The 22,808-nt window shown below is 33.8% G+C and overlaps 1 protein-coding gene across 1 annotated transcript in view; it reads left to right on the top strand.

Moving 5' to 3' along the window:
- Slc13a1 (solute carrier family 13 member 1) overlaps positions 1-22,808 on the top strand; it is a 92,472-nt gene that overhangs the window by 19,854 nt on the left and 49,810 nt on the right. Inside the window, exons 3-6 of the mRNA XM_048786047.1 lie at positions 16,058-16,194; positions 18,312-18,499; positions 19,116-19,167; positions 19,249-19,297. Coding sequence (XP_048642004.1) covers positions 16,058-16,194; positions 18,312-18,499; positions 19,116-19,167; positions 19,249-19,297 — 426 coding nt within the window. The remainder of the gene's footprint in view (positions 1-16,057; positions 16,195-18,311; positions 18,500-19,115; positions 19,168-19,248; positions 19,298-22,808) is intronic.

The following is a 22,808-nucleotide window of genomic DNA, read 5'->3' as shown; positions in this document are numbered from 1 at the left end:
TTCTATTCACCAGAATTTGGTCTCACCGTGTTGGAGAATAATTTTTGTTTTTAATGAAGAAAAAACTTCCTAATTTTCTTTCTCTGAAAACTGCCATTTCAAAAGATAAAGGCAAATCAACTTTCATGTGTATTTATTTGTATTTTGTTCTTGCTGAGAAGAGTTTACTCATGCTGAGAGCTGTTTCTTACCTTTATACAATCTAAGGGTACCCATCTGAAGAAAATGGATTCAGTTTTGCATTAAAAGCATGAAATGCACTGAAACCAGAATATCTATCTCCATGCAGTCTTCTGACACCAAGCAAACAACTGTGTAAACCACAGATGAGGGCTGAGGATACAGCTCAGTTGGTTGAGAGCTTGCCTCGCATGCACAAGGCCCTGGGTTCAATCTCAGAACCACAAAAAAATAAAAATAAACCACAGCTGAAACGTTCTCAGGAAAAAGGTCAAGTTCAAGTTGCCAGTTAGTGCAATTTATCACCTTTGGACTTCTGTCTTCTTCCTGGGTTCAACACTGCTCTCTTGAGGCTCGCTTGTGTTTAATGTGGGTGAAGATTTTCTTTTTAACTAACCCTGATTACAGTTTTTCTGGAGAGACAATCTGTTCCCTTCTTGATTGTCTTGTCATTTTTCTCCATTTTTGACTCCAAATCATTTTGCATTTCATATCCTTCCTGCTCTTCTTTTCTTACTGTGTTTATCCCTCCTTCTAACTATGGCTCTTTTCTTTCTAATTAACAGTGGTTAGGAGGACAGCATGGCTAGGACTGTACTTCAGTTTGTCTTATCCCCACATTGACATTCTGCTACCATAGAATCAGATTAAAAAAAAAAAATCAAGTGTCTTAAATGTTCCAATGTGCTGCCTCTTTGTGGTATGCAGAGGACACAGACTTCAAACTTACAGGTACCAATATTAATTATATCTCTATAGCTGAGGAAACCTGCCCAAGATGCCAGCCAGCCTCATACTAACTTAACAGTCCCAGAATCTTAAATTTGGGAGAGAATTCTGGATCCACTAGAACCTGTGGCGGGGATCTCTTCCACAATATCTCTTATAGATCCTTCAGTTTTTAAAAGTTTTCTGAGTCATGGGCCTCAACTAACCCATATCACTTTTAATAATCATATCATTTTAAAATAATTTTAACTTTGAAGCAATGTAGCTTTATTGATCTCAAGTCTGAAATTTAGTCATTTTCATTTGTTAAATTATGTGCCATCTAAGATTTTACAAATAAACCTTATCTTTTGTTTGCATGACAGTATTGCTTAGATTTTTAAAATTAATATGATTTCCTCTATACATTCCACCTCTAGCCTTTAAGATTTCTAGACCACAACTTCCATCCTCAAATCGAACACCCCCAACTAAATCACCACCATCTTTTTTACTTCCCAGAACTAACTCTAGTTTGTCAACCATACTTCAGACTTAAATTAGTTAATAAATGTGAAGGTTTTTTTTTTTTTTACAAAATAAGTGTTCAATATATATTAGCAAATATTTAGATACTGGAGAAAAAAAATGAATAGATCACTCCAGAAACATTCAGATTGCTGCAAAAGAAAATTATCATCTCCACTCTGATATTTCAGCCTAAGTTTGTTTTAAACTTTATGTGACTTTCTGTACCTAGAAAGCTTAACAGTGGTCAAAACAGTTAGGAATTTTAGTGGAGAAGGCAGTTCTTCAGTCTTGTGATCCTTTTTCAAGACAGGGTAAATGACGTTAATTCATTAATAGTTGACCAAAGCTTCAGGATATTCTGGGAAGAGCTAGAGATTCAGTTTAAAGGCCTTAGCTTAAAACTCAATATTTGTTCTAATTACTTGTACAATCCTTAACATGTCATTTTAATCATCTAAAAGTGGGACATGATAAAGCAACACAACTTCACCATTTTTGTAACAGAGGTGAAACAATGATACCCCATGGTTGTATCATTCTCAACTGTTGTTTTAAATTGATGGGAAACAATGATACAAACAATATCACAAGCATTATTAACAGTTTTACTATTCAGTTTTGAGAGTATTGAACTATCATTGTATCCTATTTCAGCATCTTTGAATATCAAACCTGTCATTGAGTAGGACAATGTGTCATTACTGTCCTCCTCTAAGTTCAGAGCCCTAAATACCTCTCTCTTTGGCCACCATATTTCTAACCCTAGTTTACTGATTTAGCAAGCCAATGTTAAACACTTATATCTCATTGAGCACATCACTTTAGTTGAAGAATATTGACCAATACTGAACTCTTCTCATATCTGTTGAATTAAACCTGAAATTCAAAGCATTTGTGGTGTGCCCAATTTGATATTCCATAAGAAGTATCAATATTATTATTATTATTATTATTGAAAATATGTTTATAGATAAATTGTATATATAAATGTGAAATATGTACACATTTTGTATATGTAAATATAAATAATGATATACATATAAATGTTATGTTACATATCTACTTAGTAAATATTTATGTGGTAGAAATTTCCAGGCACTTGGAAAAAACATCAACATGTAGAAACAGACAAAAGATCCCTAACTTTTTAGGGGAACAAAAAGAGAAAACAAAATATCTGATTAATAGATGAATTAAATATTGAGTTACAAAGGTAATTAATGCTAAGTAAAAATGCAAAATGTTACTGAAGAACAGAGAGAATAGCCATTTTATATTGGCTGGGGTGGATCTCATGGAGATGGTGATACAGGACAAAGATTTGCTGGAGATGAGGAGGTTAGCCATTTGAGTATCTGGAGAATGACCACTGCAGAAGGGGGAACATCCAGGGCTTTTAAAGGCCTTCAGGCAGGTCCAAGTCTGCAGTATGACTGAAGCAGAATGAGTAAAGGTAGGAATGAGAGAAGACGTCAAGGAGGTAATGTGAGGAGGGACTGGACCAAATAGGGCCAAAGGAAGTCACTGTTAGGTTTTACCTCTTAATGAAGTGAAACCTTCAGGGGAGTTTGAGAGAAAAATGACATGATTACTCAGACTTTGATTTTTTTCCTCATATTTATTATTGTTGCATAATAATTACACATAGTGTGGGATTTATTGTTAAATATTCATACATGCACACAATAATTTGGCCATTGTCATTTCTCAGTATTTCCCTTTCCCTCCTCTCACCCTTCCCTCTGGTCCCTTTTCTCTCTTCTACTTATCTCCCTTCAGTGTTCATGAGATCCCCCATCTTCCTTTTTCCTTTTTCTTCAGTAGCTTTCACCTCTGAGTGAAAACATACGACCCTTGACTTTCTGAGTTTAGTTTGTTTCACTTAACATAATGTTCTTAAGTTCCATTCGGTTTCCTGCAAATGGCAAAATTTCATTCGTCTTTATAGTTGAATAAAACTCCATTGTGTATATGCATCACATTTTCTTAATTAATTCATCCATTGACAGACACCTAGGCTGGTTTCATAGTTTGGCAATTGTGTGAGTTGTGCCTCTATAAACTTGGGTATGCATGTATGGCTAGGGTATAACGACCTTAATTCTTTAGAGTTAATAATGAGGAGTGATATATCTGGGTCGTATTGGTGTTTCTATTCCCAGTCTTTTTTTTAAATATCTTTATTTATTTTTATGTGGTTCTGAGTATCGACCCAGTGCCTCATACATGTGAGGCAGGTGCTCTACCACTGAGCTACAGCCACAGCCCTATTCCCAGTCTTCTGAGGAAATTGAATACTGAGTTCCATAGTGGTTGTACTAATATATATTCCCTCCAAAATGTGTAAGTGTTCCTTTTTTTTCCTACATCTTCTTTAGCATTTATTATTGTTTGTATTCTTGATGACTGCCATTCTGACCGGAGCTAATTTCATTGTAGCTTTGATTTGCATTTCCTTAATTGCTAACCATGTTGAACTTTTTTTTTTTTTCATATATTTGTTGGCCACGTGTATTTTTTTCTTTTGTTAGTTCATTTGCCCACTGATTAATTGGGCTCTTTGGTTTTTAGTGTTACAGTTGTTGAGTTCTTTATGTATTCTAGACATTAATCCTCTATTAGAAAAGTAGCTAGCAGCCAGGTACACCTGTAATCTTGGAGGCTCAGGGGGCTGAGGCCTGAAGATATGATAGGGTTATATCATCCTGATCACAAGTTTAAAGCCAGATTTAAGCAAGTTAATAATGCCCTGAGCAACATCATAGCAAAACCCAGTCTCAAGATAAAAATAAACAAACAAAAAGGGCTGGGGATGTGAGTTACTGATTAAGTGACCCTGGGTTCAATCCCTATATCAAAAGAAGAGTAACTAGTAAAGATTTTCTCCCACATTTCTTTACATTTTCAATTGTTTTCTTTGCTATGCAGAAGCTTTTTAATTTGATGTCATCCCATTTCTCAATTCTTGATATTATTTCCTGAGCTTTAGGAGTCCTCTTGAAAAAGTTATTACCTGTACCTATATATTGGAGTGTTGACCTTACATTTTCTTCCAGGAGTTGTACAGTTTCTGTTCTAATTTCTAGGTGTTTGATCAATATTGAGTCGATTTTTGTGCAGGGTGAGAGATGAGGATTTAGTGTCATTCTACGTATGGATAACAGTTTTCCAAGCACCATTTGTTAAAAGTGCTGCCTTTTTTTGTAGAGTATGATTTTGGCCCTATTGTCTAGGTTCAGATGACTGTATCTGGAGAGTTTCTTTTTGTGTCTTGTATTCTGTTCTATCGGTCAGTGTGTTTGTTTTATAACACTACCATGAAGTTTTTGTTACTTTAGGTCTATAGTGAAATTTGAAGTCAGGTATTGTGATATTTCTAGCATTGATTTTTTTTTTTCTTAGAATTGCTTTGGTTATTCTGGGACTTTTATACTTTCCAATGAATTTTAGGACTTTTTTTTTCTAGTTCTGTGTGGAATGTTTGGTACATTGGTAGGGACTGCATTGAATCTGCATGTTGCTTTTGGCAGTATAGCCATTTAAACAATATTAATCCTGCCTATCTATGAACGTTGGAGGTTTTTCCATCTTCTTGTGTCTTTTTCTATTTCATTCTTCAAACTTTTCACCTCCTTGGTAAGATTTATTCTTAGTTATATTTTTGAGGCTTTCATGAATAGGATTGTTTTCCTAATTTTTTTCTCAGCATATTTATTGGTGTTTAGAAAAGATATTTGAATTTTTGATGTTTATTGTGTAATATTCTATTTTGATAAATCTGTTTTTTATTAGTTATAGCAGTCTTCTGGTGGAGCTTTTTGGATTGTCTTAGTATAGGATCATATCGTCTGTAAACAGTGATAAGTTGACTTCTTCCTTTCCTATTTTTATCATTTTATTTCCTTTTTGTGTCTAATTGCTCTGGCTATAATTTATAGTACTATATTGAATAGGAGTTGTGAGAGTGGACATCCTTGTCTTTAGATTTCCCTTATTCACTATGATGTCAGCTTTGGGTTTATAATAGATAGCCTTTAGAACATTGATGTAAGCTCCTTTTATTACTCATTTCTTCAGTGTTTTTATAATTAATAAATGCTGAATTTTGTTGATGTATTCTCTGCATCTATTGAGATAACTATGTGATTTTTTTTATTTATTATTATTACTTTTTATTGGTTGTTCAAAACATTACAAAACTCTTGACGTATCATATTTCATACATTAGATTCAAGTGGGTTATGAACTCCCATTTTTACGCCAAATACAGATTGCAGAATCACATATTGTCTTTAATTGTCTTCATGTGGTGAATTAGATTTATCTATTTGTGTATGCTAAACCATCCTGGCAACCCTACAAAAATATGAACTCTATCATGATGTACAATCTTAATATTTTGTTGAATATAATTTGCTAATATTTTATTAAGAATTTTGACATCTAATTTCATCAGGGATATTGGTTTGTGGTTTTCTTTACTTGATGTGTCCTTAACTGGTTTTTGTATCTAGGTGATGCTGGCTTCATAGAATGAATTTGGAAGTGTTTTACCCCTTTCTATTTCATGAAATAATTTGAGGAACATTGAAATTAGCTCTTCTTTAAAGCTCTTGTAGACATCAGAAATTGTAAAAATCAGTTGACAATCAATCTGGTCTAGGTTTTTCTTTGTTGGAAGCCTTTTTATTATTGCTTCCATCTCAATGCTAGTTATTGGTCTGTTTAGATTTTCTACATCCTCTTGTGTCAATTTAGGCAGGACAGGTCATATCTATGGAAAGCGATGTACCCATTTCTTTTAAGTTTTGCAATTTATTGGAGTACAAATTTTCAAAGTAGTGCCTAATGATCCTCTGCATTTCTGTGATGTCTGTGGTGATTTCTTCTTCTTCATCTCTAATTATACTAACTTCAGGCTTATCTCTCTCTCTCTGCCACCCCCGCCACCCCTGTTATTTTGAATAAGGGCTTATCAATCTTGTTTATCTTTTCAAAGAGCCAACCCTTCATTTCACTGATCCTTTGTGTTATTTTTATTAAGTTCTCAATTGCATTGATTTTGACTCTGATTTTAGTTATTTTCTTCCTTCAAACTGGTTTTGTAATTGTTTTATGTTTCTTTTTCAATTATCTTGAGTTGCATCATTAGGTTGTGTATTTGGAATCTTTCTGATTTTTTATGTAGACACTCACAAATATATAAAATTTCCTCTTAGAATGGCCTTCATAGTACCTAAGAGTTACTGGTGTATCTCTATTCCCATTTGATTCTAAAAATTTTAAATTTCTCCCCTGATTTCTTCTATTACCCATTCATCATTTAAAAGTATATTGTTCAATCTCCATATAGTTATATAGTTTCTGTGGAGTTTTTTGATGCTGATCTCTAATTTCTTTTCATTATGATCTGATAAGATACAAGGAATTATATTATTATTTTGTATTTTATAAAAGTTGTTTTGTAGACTAAAATATAATCTATTTTGGTAAAAGTTCCATTTTTGGTAAAACTCTTCTTAGCAAAGAAGAAAGTATATTCAGCTGTTGAATAAAATATTCTATAGATGCCTGTTAAGTACATTTTATTTATAATATTTTCATATTTGAAAAGTCTTTACTGATTTTATGTCTGAATTACCTATCTGATGGTGAAAAATGTGTGTTGAAATCATCCAGTATTGGGCTGGGATTGTGGCTCAGTGGTAGAGCACTCCCCTAGCATGGGTGGGACCCGGGTTCGATCCTCAGCACCACATAAAAATAAAGGCATTGTGTTGTGTCCATCTACACCTAAAAATAAATAAATAAATATTTTAAAAAGGAAATCATCCAGTATTATTGTACTAGTCTATTTGAAGCTTTAGTTCAAGTGGCGCCTTTTTTGTGGTTAGGTATGCCAATGTTTGGGGCATATTATGATTGTTACAACTTCTTGTTGGATTATTTTTTCCTTAGACTATGACATGACCTTTTTTATCTCTTCTGATTAATTTTGGCCTGAGTTCTGCTTTGTTGGATATAACAATAGCTACTCCTTGTGTTTAACCTCCATTTACATGATATATAAATTTCTATCTTTTCACTCTCAGCCTGTGGCGGTCTTTGCCTATAAGGTGAGTCTCTTACAAAGAGCATAGTTTGATCTTGTTTTTTAATCCATTCTGCCAGCCTCTGTCTTTCAGTTGGAGAGGTGAAACCATTAATGTTTGTTTATTATAGACAGAGGTGTATTCATTTCTGCCATTTGGAATTAATTTATTTCTAATGGTCAGTTTGGTCTTGTTTCTCTTTTGCTTTTTTTTTTTGTTTCTGTGACCAAAAGACTTGACAAGAATAATTAGAAAAGGAAAAGTTTATTTGGGGGCTCATGATTTCAGAAGTCTTAGTTCTTGGACAGCTGACTCCATTCTTTGGGGCCCAAGATGAAGCAGAACAGCATGGTGGAAGAATGTGGTAGAGGAAAGCAGTTGAGGACATGGCACCGGAAATGGGGTGGGTAGAGAGAGAGAGGGAGAGAGAGAATGCTCTCCTCACCACAACAAAATATATTCCTTAAAGGCATTCCCCCAATGATCTACCTCCTTCAATCACATTCTTCCTGCCTACAGTTAAGACCCAGTAATTTCTATCAGTGGATTAATGCACTGATTAGGTTAAGGCTCTCATAACCCAATCATTTCACCTCTAAATCTTCTTGATTGTCTCACACATGAGCTTTTAAGGGGGATATGTCATATCCAAACCACAACTTGGGGTGTCAACATTTTTGGTGTTAATTCTCTTTGTTTTTTCCTGTAGGAGTAGATTCCATAAGTGGGTCCTGACGACCTACCCCTAAATAGCTGTTTCTACCTGGGGCTTGGTCATTATGTGGGGAATTTTGTCTGTTTTATTCTTTGCATTCAAGTATCATTGAAGTTTGAGCATGGTTAGTTTTTGTGTGGAACAAAGGGCACTATCACTTGACTGAGTTTGATTCAGCAGCAGAATCTCTGCCCTGTGAACTTGTAGTGTCCCAGTAGATTGCCAGTACTTCACTAAGAAGCAATGCTCCTGCTTCTTGAATCCCGAGCCCTGGAACAACTGGAAATGCAGCCTTCCTCTAATTCACTGGGTTAAATCTCTCCTGACTTTGATTTAAAAAAATACCTTAAGCTTCTGTATTAAGAAACAAGGTAGAAGGAAGGAAACCAATAGTAGGTTATTGTGATCTATGTAAGAGACCATGGTAATTCAGACTAAGGGTAGTAATAGAGATATTGTCTCTATTACTGATAAATTTTGAAGGCAAAACCAATAGACTTTCCTGATTGATTGGACATGGCATAAGATTGAAAGAAGAGATTCAAGAATGCCTCCTAGTGTTTTTGACCTGCCACCTGGAAAAATAAAGTTACCTTTAATTGAAATGGGAAAGAGTGCAGCAGACTTATTATAGAAGAACTGACTCCTGGAAAAGTGCTATACACATAAATTTGAAATATTTGTTGGATGTCTAAGTGAAGCTATTGAGTAAACTTGTGGATATATCTCATCTATAGTACAGAGTTCATGAGGGAGAACTAATCTGTACATATTAGATCTGACAATCATCAGTATATAGATGGCATTTAAAGCCCTAAGACTTAAGGCCTTTTATAGAGTGAAGGTAGAAAACTGAAGAGGAGAAAAAACAGTTCTGGGTGAATACAACTTTAATAAGTAGTGAGAAGAGAAAGTACTAGCCAAGGAAATGAGAAGAGAGGTTATTGAGGTAGGAGAAAAAAACCAGGAAGTGTGAGGCCCTGGAATCCAAGTGAAGTACATTCTTAAGGAGGAAGTAATTATCCTGCTTGTTAAATGTGCTGATAAGAAATATGTAATGTTTTGAACAACCAACAATAAAAAATAAAAAATAAAGAAATAAAGCAACTAAATGAAAAAACAAAAACAAAAAAAAAATAAATGTGCTGATAAGTCAGTTTATATGAAAAATAGAAATCTGATCACTGGATTTAGAAAAACAACATAAGTAAATACTTAAAATAGACTTTATAATCACATGCATTATAACAAAACACTTTTAAGAAAATATCATTTCTTTTAATTCACTAACTTGATATAAGATGCTATTTAATGTTTACAACTTATTGATTTGTACAAAGGTTGCTCAACTGATAAATTATGTGACTAAGAGAACCCAGGTGCTATGATTGCAAAAGTCCATGTTTGTTTTATAAAATACCATTTGGGGATAGAAATATAACTATGTCAATCTTGCAAATAGATTTCAAATATCATGTATTTTACTTGACATGTCAATTTTGCCCCCAAAATAGTTTTATTTATCAGTGTCATTTATGAATCAACAGCATCTTCTTCTTATTAACTCTTGGAAAATACAAACACACACATCTGTCTGTAGTTTATGTTCTTCCTCAAATATTCTGACTCTGTTGAAAACTAAAAAGAATGGTTAATACAATGGAAAAGAGAATATTCTTCCTTAGGCTTAACTACTGATTTCATTTGGTTTATAGGTTATATTTGTTTGCATGGTCTATCAAGGGATTGGAAAAATATAGGCCTGAGGACCAAATCAAGCCTGATGCCTAATTTTAATTTAAGAAAAAATAGTTTATTAAACACATTCAAGACCACTTATTTATTGTCTTTGGCTCTTTTCTGTTATATGACAAAATGGATTAATTGCAATAGAAACCATAAAATCTAAAATATTTACTATCTGTGGGGTCTGCCTTGTGGCTCAATGGTGGAGCACTCACCTAGCACACATGATGCACTGGGTTCAATCCTCAGCACCTCATAAAAATAAATAAATAAAACAAAGGTATTGTGTCCAACTAAAACTAAAAATAAAAATAAAAAAGTGATTCTGCATTTATTCTTTCATTAAATTCTGGACATTTTATAATGTCTGATCATTCTCATATAGGCTAAATAGATTACCAGATGTTATGGTTTAGATGGGAGGTGTCTCCCAAAAGCTCAAGTTGTGAGGCAATGCAAGATTAGAGGAGAAATGATTGGGTTGTGCGAGTCTTAACACAATCAGTGAATTAATCCCCTGATAGGGATTAACTGAGTGGTAATGGAAGTGGTAGGGTGTGGCTGGAGGAAGTGGGAATTGGGCTTTAGAATATATATTTGTATCTGGCAAGTGGAGACTGCTCTCTCTGCTTTCTGATCATTATATGAGGGGCTTCCCTCTGCCACACTCTTCCGCCATGATGTTCTGCCTCACAACTAGCCCTAAGGAGTGGAGCAGGTCTTCTATGGACTAAAATCTCTGAAACTGTGAGCCCTCAAATGAACTTTTCCTTTTCTACAATTGTGCTTATCAGGTCTTTTAGTTACAGCAGCAAAACAATATGACCAAAACACCAGAGGAATATCACATGGCCCTTAAGTAGTTAGTCCTATGTTTAATCACTTACTGATGCAGTAGTTACCCCTTATCTGCTGGGAATATAGCCAAGATTTGCAATAAATGCCTGAAATTGCAGATAGTAGTGAAACCAATATGTAATTTTATATTATATATATAAATATAAATATATATATATATATATATATATATATATATAACATATATATATTTTTTCCTTATGTCCTTATATATATAGCATATATATATGCTATATATATATAAAACATATATATATATATATATATATATATATATATATATATATATATGTTTTTTCCTTATGTGCTCTATATTGTTGCCACATAGTTCCAAAGTTAAACTGTTCTTCCATGTTTTATGCCCTGGAGCATGCAGTACACTCATGCTTTGGGGCAATAATTAAGTAACAGAAGGATTACTGGAACAGAATCACAGTAACATCATAACAGTTGATCTAGTAACTGAGAAAGCTACCTAGTGACTAACATTCAGGTAATGTATAAGGCATGGATACACTGGATAAATTAATGGTTTAAATTCTGGGCAAAATAGAGTTAGACAGTATGAGATTTCATCAAACAACTCAGAATAGTGTGCAATTTTAAAATTATGAATTATTTATATCTGAAATTTTCCATTTAATATTACAGTTGACAATACTTTCTGAAATTACAGTAAGTGAAACTATAGAGAAGGAGGGACTACGGTAGTGGTTTGCTTCTCAGTGTTCCTTTGTATTTTTAAAAGTGATTCTTCAGGGGCTGGCTTGTGTTTCAACAAGGTTGAGGCTCAACAAGTGGAGCACTTGCCTAGCACATGTGAGGTGCTGAGTTCGATCTTCAGCACCTCATAAAAATAAATAAAATAAAGGTATTGTGTCCAACTACAACTAAAAAAATTAAAAATAAAAAAGTGATTCTTCATTTATTCTTTCATTAAATTCTGACTATTGCTAAAATAAAGTCAGTGTCATTGGTCCATTCAGACTGGTAAAACGAACTACATTAAACTAGGTATTTTAAACAACAAAAATTTGTTGAAGCTGGGAAGTCCAAGATCAAGGTCCCAGTAGATTTGGTGTGCGGTAAGAATTCACTTTCTGCTTCAAAGGCATTGCCTTATTGCTGCATCATCTTGTGGTGAATGGTGCAAGGAGCACCCACAACCCTCTTTTATAAGAGTGGAGCCAAGGTTAGGTTCACATTGGGTTACAACATGTGAATTGGTAGTGGGGGATACTAACCAATATTCAGACCATACCAGTCAGTGGGGCTTATTTACATGAACAAATTTCAAAAGAGATAAAGGCAGAGGAATATCTCTTCGTCTTTCAAAAGTAATCTTGAGTATCAGGCCTTGGTAAAAGACTTTTCAGTTCCCTAGGAAAAAGTGTTTATTTACTCCACTTATTCTGACGCTCAACCATGCCCTGGAGAGATATCTCTCATGCACCTATGATATTTCCTTGCTCTGTTTATTAACTTGCTTTTCCTGTCTAATAACATATGTCTTAAGTTGTGAAGTGTATTAATTAAGCATCTATTTAATGACAGCATGTGCCAGACATGTGCTATGTCCATAAATACAATAATCAAGAAAACATACATTCTTCCTTCAGACTAATGTAGTCCAATGAAGGAATGGTTAAATTAATAAATCATCACCATATAGATTAAAATGTGTTATGACCAAGGGAATACTATCCAGACAAATGTAGAGTCTCAAAGAAGCTGAGTCTTGGAAGAACTGACATCTGATTTCATCCATAAAGGAAGATTAGGCGTAGCCAAGACAGGGGGAAGGCTCATTCAGGTTAAATTAGAAGCTAATATTAAGCCATTGCGGTTTGGGGAACTATATAAACTAAATCAGGTGAAATAGAGAACAAGCTGGAAGGAGCAAGTGGGACCACATTTGGGTGGTTTTTGTAGGACATGTTAAAAATACTGGATTTGGTTTTAGAAGCCAAGGAATTTACTAAAAAGTATAGGAAGGTCAATCATGTGTTTAGATTTTTCCTTTAGAAAAGTGATGGTGACAGTGGTCTGGGGTGGATTAGAAAAGGACAGATCATGTAACAGCAAGGTGAGAAATGATGAGGATATTAATAATGAAGTAATATGTTTTTAGAGAAAGTTGAACAAATTTTTAAAGATATGAAGGACCTAGAAATAATTGAACCTGGTGATGAATACATACATATTGGACGTAAAAAGGGAATCACGAGTGATCCTGAAGTTTCTGATTTAGGCAACTGAGCAAATGGAAGTGTTATCACTACAAAAGGGGCAGGAGAGAAAGAACATGTCTGAACGATGGGGGGGGGGGAATAAAAAGTATCACTTTGAATATGTTCAGTATTTAGATATTTTGGGGAAATTCAACTGGAAGTATCTAGATGGACTTATCATTTTGGAACTCAGAAGACTTACCTGCCAGGATATAAAGATTGTGGTATCCTCAAATCCATTTAACAGATATTAATTGAATGCCTACTGTACATGTGCAAGACATTATTTTAGTCAGAGACAGAATTGAATCTAAGGCTTGGTAATAAAATGCATAAAACTAGAAGACTATAAAGAATCTTGTAGAATAGCAGCATTTATGAGAAGGGCAGATGAAAGCTAATTCAAAGTAGACCAAGAAGAAAAGCTCAAAGGGACAGAATGAACCAGGTTAGCAAGGAATAGAATAGGGTCAGCAAGTCTAGAAACCAGAGTAAATTAATAAATGGAAATACTTATGGAAAGAAAAGGGTAGAGAGGGCTGGGAGGATAGAAGCCTGGGACAGACATGGACAATCAGGATCTAGGCTCTCTGAGACCATAGATTAGTCCTCGTCTCTCTCCTGCCCTCTCTCCCTAATTTGTTAGCATTATTTACTGAATTCCTATTCTGTGCTAGAACTGTGCTAGGTGACCAATATGTGATGGTTAGCAAAACAGAGTTTTGTTTCCCAAGGAACATATAGTAAAATAGGGAAGACAGGTAGTGGGCAAGTCAGCAAATAAGATTTCCATAATGCAATATGTTAAGGAGAAAAGAAACAGGGCTTGGAAAGAAAATGAATTATATTTAAAAAGGCATATTTGAGCTTGAAGAAGTGCAAGTTGAGAAAAGCCCTTTAGGAAAATTTCCTTGTTTTTAATAGACATAATATTGTATGTATTTATAGAATTGCCTGATATTTCAACACATGTATGTGTAATGACCAAATCAGGATAATTCACATTTTTATCTGCTTAAATAGTTATCATTTCTTTGTGTTTGGAAACTTCTAATTCCTTTCTTCTAGTTATTCATAAAATATGGAATAAATCCTTGTGAACTATAGGTAGCCTGTGGTGCTATAGAGCGTTAAAACTTATAGAACATATTTCTCCATCTCTAATTGTACTTAGTACCTGTTAATTAACTTGCCTCTCCACTGCCTTCCTAACTCTAGTGACCACTGTTCTTCTCTACATCTATGAAATCAATATTCTTAATTTCCACTTGAGTGAGCACTTGTGAATTTTGTCTTTCTGTGCCTGACAATTTTTATTTTTTATTTTATTTTTGTACCAGGGATTGAGCCCAGAAGTGCTTAAACACTGAGCTTCATCTCCAACCTTTTTTTATCTTTATTCTGAGACAGGGCCTCACCAAGTTGCTGAGCCTGGCTTTGAATTCAAGATCCACCTGCCTCAGCCTCCCTACTCACTGGGATTACAGGCACTGAGCTGTGCCTAACTTATTTCACTTAATTTCCTCCAGTTCCATCCCTGTTTTCTAGCATTTATTTCTGTATCCTATGCTTTTACATTTTTTGTTGCCTGGCAAATACATTTTTAATGTTAAGGTAATAAATAAATAATATGAAAGTTAAATATAATTATGTGTTTTCTATTACCCAGTTACTATAAAATGTAAATGTATATGTATGTATATGTGTGTATATATATACATATATTTTCAAAGTATATATATATAGTTTGAAAAACATCAAAATTGACATTCCATAAAATATAAAGAATATGTCCACTTGTCTATTTTAAATTCTAAAGAGTAATCAGCAATTTTTGCTCTTGGTTGAAACCAAGTCAGCTATACAGATACAATTAAAAATAGCAAAGTTAACATCAGAATTGATTTTCCTTTGTGGTTTCTATCATTAGAACTCTCTCATTTCCTCTACTAGACATCATTAAATTTTTAAGGGTTCTTTTCTCTAGCAATCCTCTTCTTTCAGCATAGCTTTGTGCTTCAGTGCTGCCAAGCATCTCTTGAAATCAGTTCTTTTGAACACCAGCCCCTTGAATTTCTTCAACTAAAAGTTTTAAAATAAATTTATTATAATTAAATAAGTTCAAAAAACTATGTGTCATACAATAGCCCATTCATTGAAAGGTCTACAGAAAAGAAAACTGTGGTTTGTTAAAATTCTATATTTTTTTAAAACACAATTCTTGAAAAAAAAAATCATATACCTAACGTGTTTGGGGGCATTGCCACAAATGGTTTCTCAAAGAGTCTGCAGATATTGCTAAACTCTGAATGATGTTACCTGAGAGTATCTTAAAATATTGGCCTTCATTTCAGGGTGTTTGTTTTGTAATGAATAATTTTGAAGTTCAAATCGTTCATAATATGAAGGAAGGACTCTGTAGTTATGACTTAGTGGGTGATGGTGAGGACATTTGGAACTGGGCATGGGGATACATGACTGTAATCCCAGCACCTAGGGAGGCTGAGGCAAGAGGATCCCAAATTAGAGGCCAGTCTCAGCAACTTAGTGAGGAACTATCTCCCAAAAATAAATAAATAAATAAAACCTGACTAGGGATGTGGTAAAGCATCCCCAGTACCAAGCAAACATAAGAAGATATTTGCAGTTTGGTGGTGATTCACGGATATGTAGGTGGGAGCTTGATTCAGGACTTTCCCAAGTCTTAGTCATTGTCACTATACTATAAACATAAAAAAGTAACTCCAGATTGTAGATGGAGAAATAAACAGAAGCACTTGCATATGCTTTTTTTCTGTATATTTTTCTTGACAGAATTATTAATGGGTAAGAATGTAGAAGATATTTACATTTGTATTCAAACACATGGACATGTCTCAACAAAATAGAAAACTATTATTTGAAGGTCAAAGGAGCAGCCCAACAATGGCTTTCTTGTGCAATGTTATTTTTCCCCCCACCAATATTAATAATCATGAATTTAATTGTAATTTTAGGTGGCATCTGCTTATTTCAAAGACTTTCACCTGCTGCTAATTGGAGTCATCTGTTTAGCAACGTCAATAGAAAAATGGAATTTGCACAAGAGGATTGCTCTGAGGATGGTGATGATGGTGGGTGTGAACCCAGCACGGTAAGTACCATGTTTACTCCTTCCAGTTCAACATTCTGAACAGACCATTTCATGCAGATGACCAAATAAGTAATGCACGTCCAGTCTCACTTATGGGTTTTTTTCCTCTGCAAATATAAAAGTGATATAAAGTGTGCTTGAGTTGTAGGAGGGGAAGAAAACAACAACTCTCCTGTCACTGCAGGTCTAATTACAGTGAGCTTGGGATAAATGCACACGACTCTCTCACCTTAATGCACCATTGGAGTCAAAGATGAGAGAAGCCTTGAACTTCAACAGGCAAGATTGATAGACTTCAGAGGAGATTTTATTCCTATCTTGTTTATTTGTGATTACACATTCAGAACTTGTTCAAGAGCATCTTTTATCAACAGGGAGGATGTTATAAACCAAAGACAAAGACATTACTGACAAAATACAAATGTGTGCTGAAAAATTCCAAGGTGAACATTTTTTCTTTTAAAATCAACTATTGTAAAGTGAAACAATCAATTAAGAACATCCATCTATAGAATGCAAAATCACTCCTTTGACTGATTTTAGCCTCACTGAAATGACTGGTTTTTTTTAATTAAATGAATTAGCTATTTTGATTTTATTCCATCTCCTGTTAAGCACATGAACATAAATTAAAGAAAATTTCCAGTGTCATAATCATTTGCATAGTGATATTTTGCTTGAAAGCCTTAGGTGATATTTTTCCTTTTCATCTTTCTTTGGAAAATAAGAAAGTTTTATTGACTTCAGTTGTATAATTCCTTCAAGGGCATAGCTGCATGTGTGTTTATTATTTATGAAACAAATTGTTTTGCTAAATACAATGGATATACATATGTATATGTATATGTAATGTATATGTGTGTGTGTGTATATATATATATATGACTCATATCAAACAATTTGGAAAAAGTTACTTAAAATTGTATAACATATACATATATATGAAATGGTGGTCCATACCTCTTAGGTACTATAGAAGTGCATCTTTTCTGGTCATTGCCCTAGAGCTGGGTAAAATGTACTGCACAATAGGACAAAAGTCCTGTCCATTATGTCACTAAGTGGCTTTTCAATTTAAGGTGTTTTCACCAGAAGCTATTCCTCACATCAACCTTTTTTTTTTTTTTAATAGGAAGATTGCACATCTAATAGATACATGAATTAAAAGTACTTCTATTGTTTTTTAATCATTTCTTATTTAAGTATATTTCTAAAAGTTTTTTTCACTTTTTCTTTGATAAAGTAAAATACATAGAAACACAGAAAACATTCATTATACCTGAGTCGGAGGCATAGCACCTAATTGTTCTTGTAAATCTATTTTAAAAGAAAGTCAGAGAACATTATAAACGGGTTCTGAATGAATTTTTAAGGCTTCCTACTCAAAGGAGATCATGTTTTTTCCCAAGTGTGATGGTTTAAAATCCTAAAGTCTTAGGTATGTTATATTTAAAAATCAACTACTCTAAAAGAGAATATAATAAAGTCTGTTCCTGACAACAGGAAGGAATGCCAATTCAGGAAAGCTGAGTAACAGAATCTACAGAAAATTCTGCAACCTCATTTTAGCAAGTGACTTAACTATTTTCTCTATCATATATTATTGAACCAGAAGAGTAACAAGGAAAGAGACGTTGTATAAATATCTCTCTCCTTGTTCTTGTATCCCCTTGGCACACATACTAATAAAAAGATATATGCCCAAAAGATAAAAAGTAAGGGGCCCTAAATTCAAAAGTTGATTGCAATTCCATCTTACTTGTATCTGAAGATGTCATCTGAAAAGAGTATTCATGTATTAGTGTAAAATTACAAGCTGTTAGGCACATACCAACTTGCAATTTGGTGTAAGTTTAGTGATTTTTTTTCTGTTTTTCAGAGAAAGAATTTTTATAGTTCCCTAGGAGATAGATCCCTTGAAAACTCCACTCTTACATGTGTTACTTTGATTTCTACCTATGTATGACTGTACTCAGCATTCACCCTCTGGGAGGAACCTTAACTTTCCATGTTTTGAAAAATTTAACTCCTAACTCACAAGCAACTACTCTGTTTTACAGTTAACTAAGAGCCTCTGGAGACAGAGCTGAGATCCATGTGACACTCTCTCCTTGCAGGCTGACCCTGGGATTCATGAGCAGCACTGCCCTCCTATCCATGTGGCTTAGCAACACCTCTACTACTGCCATGGTGATGCCCATTGTGGAAGCTGTGGCACAGCAGATCATCAGGGCTGAAGCAGAGGCCGAGGCCACTCAGATGACTTATTACAATGAATCTGCCAACCGTGTCCTGGAAGTTGATGGTATCATGTTGATATGGCTTCAGTGGGGTCTAGTCATTTGGGCAACAGGCATACATTCAAGAATCATGGGTTATATTTTGAATTAACTATCCATATATGCACAGTGTGAATTTAATCTTCCTCCTTCTATAGTCCCTAATATCTCTACAAAGAAATTACATTATGCAAATATTTTACCTTAAACTATTTGTTGAATTACTATTTTCTGGCAAAAAGAGGAAGAATGCCTTTTCTACTCTCCAGTCAATCCAATGAAACATTGTTATGTCTCTCTCAGGAGACTTCCAGGTTAATTTTTTTCCTTTCCTAAAATTACTTTACTGCTCAATATTGGCAGTCTTTAATTCCTACATTCTATTTGTATACAACAGCAAATATGACTGTGGCTATTTCTGGCTCTGATGAACTGCTTTTATGCAATGAAAAATGTAGGGAATGTTTGTGTTTCTAAAATACTTTTTTAAGATGAATGCTATATCAATATAAAGTGAATTTTTTCATTTGTAATTTCTAGTAATAATTCCATTTTCTCATGCACACACGCGCACACACGCACTTGAAAACCCAATGATAAACCCTCATTTAAATTGTTTTCCTTTTACTTAATGTTTTGCAGAAACTGTTATTGGACAAGAAACAAATAAGAAGAAAGAGAAAACAAAACCAAAGTAAAGAACATTGACATTTTGATTAGGATTTTCCAAATTATATTTTAATAAGATTATAAACAGGGCCAATTTATTTTTCAGATACAGTAATGATGCAGAGAAAGTTTCAAGCAAGATGGATATGGAAAAGGTATATGAATTTTGGTTCTTTCTAAATAATTATATATGAAATTACATTAGAGCTGTTGTTGTATAAAATATGTATTTTAAAACATGGTACTTGCTTCTTTGCCCCAAAAATACTTTGCCTGACTAAATCTAAGTGTGGTCTGATGGTTTGGTAAGGCTTCAAGGATAGACTGAAATCATCATACACTTTAGGCTCTGAAAATTAGCATCATTATTTTCTCTTTCTACTAGAATCAAAATGATGGCAGTTAGCAATGTAGTTAAGAAATAAAATTCTAGTCTCAGAATTTGTTTCATTTTCTTATGAAAATATTGTTGACCCAATAACCTGATTTTCATAAGGAGCATTCTCATTGTTCCAGGTTATGAACTTTGAGCACTTCTGTTCATATAATTATAAATGATCACATAGTTTTAGTGTCTCCATTGCCACTAAAAAATTCAACACAGAACTCATGAGTTTTTTCTGTCAAATAAAGGTGAAAGAGTCATACTCATTCTAGATATTAAAGGAAGGAAGGCAATCTTTGTAAACTATCCCATAGAATTTCTTTCCCAGAATAAATCAATATGAAAGTAGGATACTAGGTTGCACTGGGAGCAATATATCTTGAGACCACTGTAAAATAATCCTGCATAGAAATAGTCCTATGGTAACCATGGCATTAGCAATAGAAGAGTGGGGTATATGTTTCATCCTCAGGTTATCATGCATTATCATGCAGCTCAATAGGGAAAAAACAAAAACAAAAACAAACAAACACTCTCCTAGTTTACAGAAATCTTCAAGGAAAGAGCAATTTCTATATAAAGAGAAAATACACACACAGATTAGTTTTAAGCCATTAGTTACATGTAGATTAAGGATTTTTAAAGTGGCAAATTGCAAATATACTTATTAAAACATTGTTATAATTAGGGATAGAAGTAATTCTTTTAAATAATTAAAAAATCAATAGTCATCCAGGTATGTCTCAAAATAACGCATTGGAAGTGCACTTCAAAAACTATCCTGAAAATTGGCAAGCCTGACCAGAAAGAATATTTATGCACTCTGTAACTTTCTTGTGGTCACCTTTAGAAAGCTAGTTTTCTGGCAGTACACTTAAACTTTGAGTCAAAGTCCTTTAAATGTGATTTCATACTCAATTCTGTCCAGAGAATTGTAGGATGGTTTGCTGATGAAAAGGCCCACTCTATTGTAAGCAGCTAAGGATCTAGTGGCAAATATGGGCTTCCAAAACAAGTCTGACATAAATACCAAAACAGAGGCTTGCACAGAGGCCAAGCTTGTCAGAAGCAGGAGAATCAGTTCAATCTGAGCACACTGTGAAGACCCGGGGTCTGAGAAGATGATAGTGTGTGCAAGCGGAGGAATGAAAACCTCATGAGAACAGGCACATGGCTCCTTTGCACTGTGGTAGACCCTAGCATATTCTATTGCCTGACACAGAGAAGGTACTCAATAGATATTTACCAATGAATGATTAAGTGAATGCAAAACATGAGGAAAGGAATTGGCATTCTAATCAGAGGGTATACCTCATTCAAAGACCCAACTCTGTAACAGTTGGCTTTCCAGACACCTCTTCTACAGGGGTACTAGAGGTGATTAGCTGCTGTGTTGAGTCCAGTGGTTAATTAGATTGCCTAGATTAAGGATCGCTCTTCATGCAATGCAAAGAAGTTTTACAGTTCATTTGATGGGAAATAGAGAGCCTGAGAGATGGTGGGCAGCATACAACATCTGCCTTTGGGAATCTCACTCTGCTAACACTGTTCATGGCAAGGGGATATGAGCTCCTGAGCTTTTTGATTAATCAGGCACTGGGGATGAGAAAGAGAAAGGTGTTGGAGATGCCTCCATTGTTCTAATGGAGACTAACTTTTCCATGGAGAATGGTAAGATAATTTGGGTGCATTTTAGGTAATGAAGATTTGATATCCAAGTTAAGGAGTGGAAACCAAAACTAAATGCTGATCCTACAGTTTTTCTAGTACCCAGTATTTAAAAATTAAGCTTTATATAAAAGGAAAATTAAAGGACTTTTTTTTTTGCTCTTAGAAAACTGGTTTTAAGAACTTGCACAAAAGGACTATTTTATATATAGTACTTTAAGATATGTCTTGATTTCTTAGCAATTATAACTCTCTTTTAGAAATAAACATATATGGTCATGTTGTGATGATAATGAACTGCACCTGTTCTCTGCCAGGTTTACTAGGTAATTGAACACTATGAGATTATATGGAAGAAACTGCAATTTATCTAACTATAAAATATAAGGGACATTTACATTTATATGTTTGGTCTTCTGTCATCTTGGAGTAGTAGGTTAGCAAAATAAAACCTCTGTAGTTTCACTTTGAACTTGACCTATAGGCCAAAGAAGATCTAAATATTACTTCCTGTTGGGGGTGAGTGATTTAACGTATATTTCAACAATGAGACAATATGTAAAGCTTAGATTTATTTTTTTAAATAATTTGCACCATTTTGCCATGTTCCTTCCAAAAAAGATGAGTTTGATTTCTAATGAAAACTATAATTATTCATTGAATCCCTATTTGTTTAGTACAAAATTAAGAATATTTCTTTAATCCAAATCCTTGAACAAATCCAATTAAAGAAACCCAAGATGACCAGTAATCTTACTTCATATTTTAAAGCTATATTTCCTTCCAAGGACAATAGTATACACACTGATCCATATGAAATTTGGTATGTAGTAAATAGGAAGTTCCTAATAATTTCAAAAAAATTAAGAATTGCTCCGAAATAAATTTTAAGTCTATAATAACAATAATATTGGTGAAAAGTATATACATTTAACATTTGCTCAAGTGCTTCCCTGTCTCACTGTAGTTGCTATATTTGACACCCCTCCTCCTAATCCTCTGACTCCCTTCTTTTTCTAAAGCATGTATCTATCCCCTTCTTATAAAATGTATAATTTGCTTAATTTTTATTTATTTTTTAATTTAATGTTTTCTTCACCAAAACACAAGATTTATAGTGATAGAGAATTTGTTTATTTATTATGTATCTCAAATATCTGGAAAAGTACATGACATAAATAAACTTTTAGTAAATAATTGCTTAGTAAGTCAATAATTTTAGATATTTTCTCTAATTGCAATTAACCATGCAAGATATATATGTATATATACATATATATGTATATACACATACATATATATATATATATATATATATATATATATATATATATATATATATATATAAAAGAAGTAAATAGATAAAGGTTTAAAGATAAAATTATGGCATGAGCCACAATTAATTTCATTGTAGGTAGAAAGATAAAAAATGGTTTGGAGCTAAAATTTGTCTCCCTGAAAATTCTTGTCAATAGAACTACAGAGTTCTCATGTAGATGATAGAGGTGATAATTTGCTGCCACTTTTACTGCTAAAGGTGGTATGATCATGTGTTACTGTTGAAGATTATAGATATTCAGTAGTCCCTCAGATTCCTGGAAGTGATTTAGAAG

Source organism: Marmota marmota, unplaced genomic scaffold (genome assembly GCF_001458135.2).
Source record: "Marmota marmota marmota unplaced genomic scaffold, marMar, whole genome shotgun sequence".
Taxonomy (NCBI): Eukaryota; Metazoa; Chordata; class Mammalia; order Rodentia; family Sciuridae; genus Marmota; species Marmota marmota.
The sequence above is the reverse complement of the archived record's forward strand: the minus strand, read 5'-3'. Positions and strand labels throughout refer to the sequence as shown.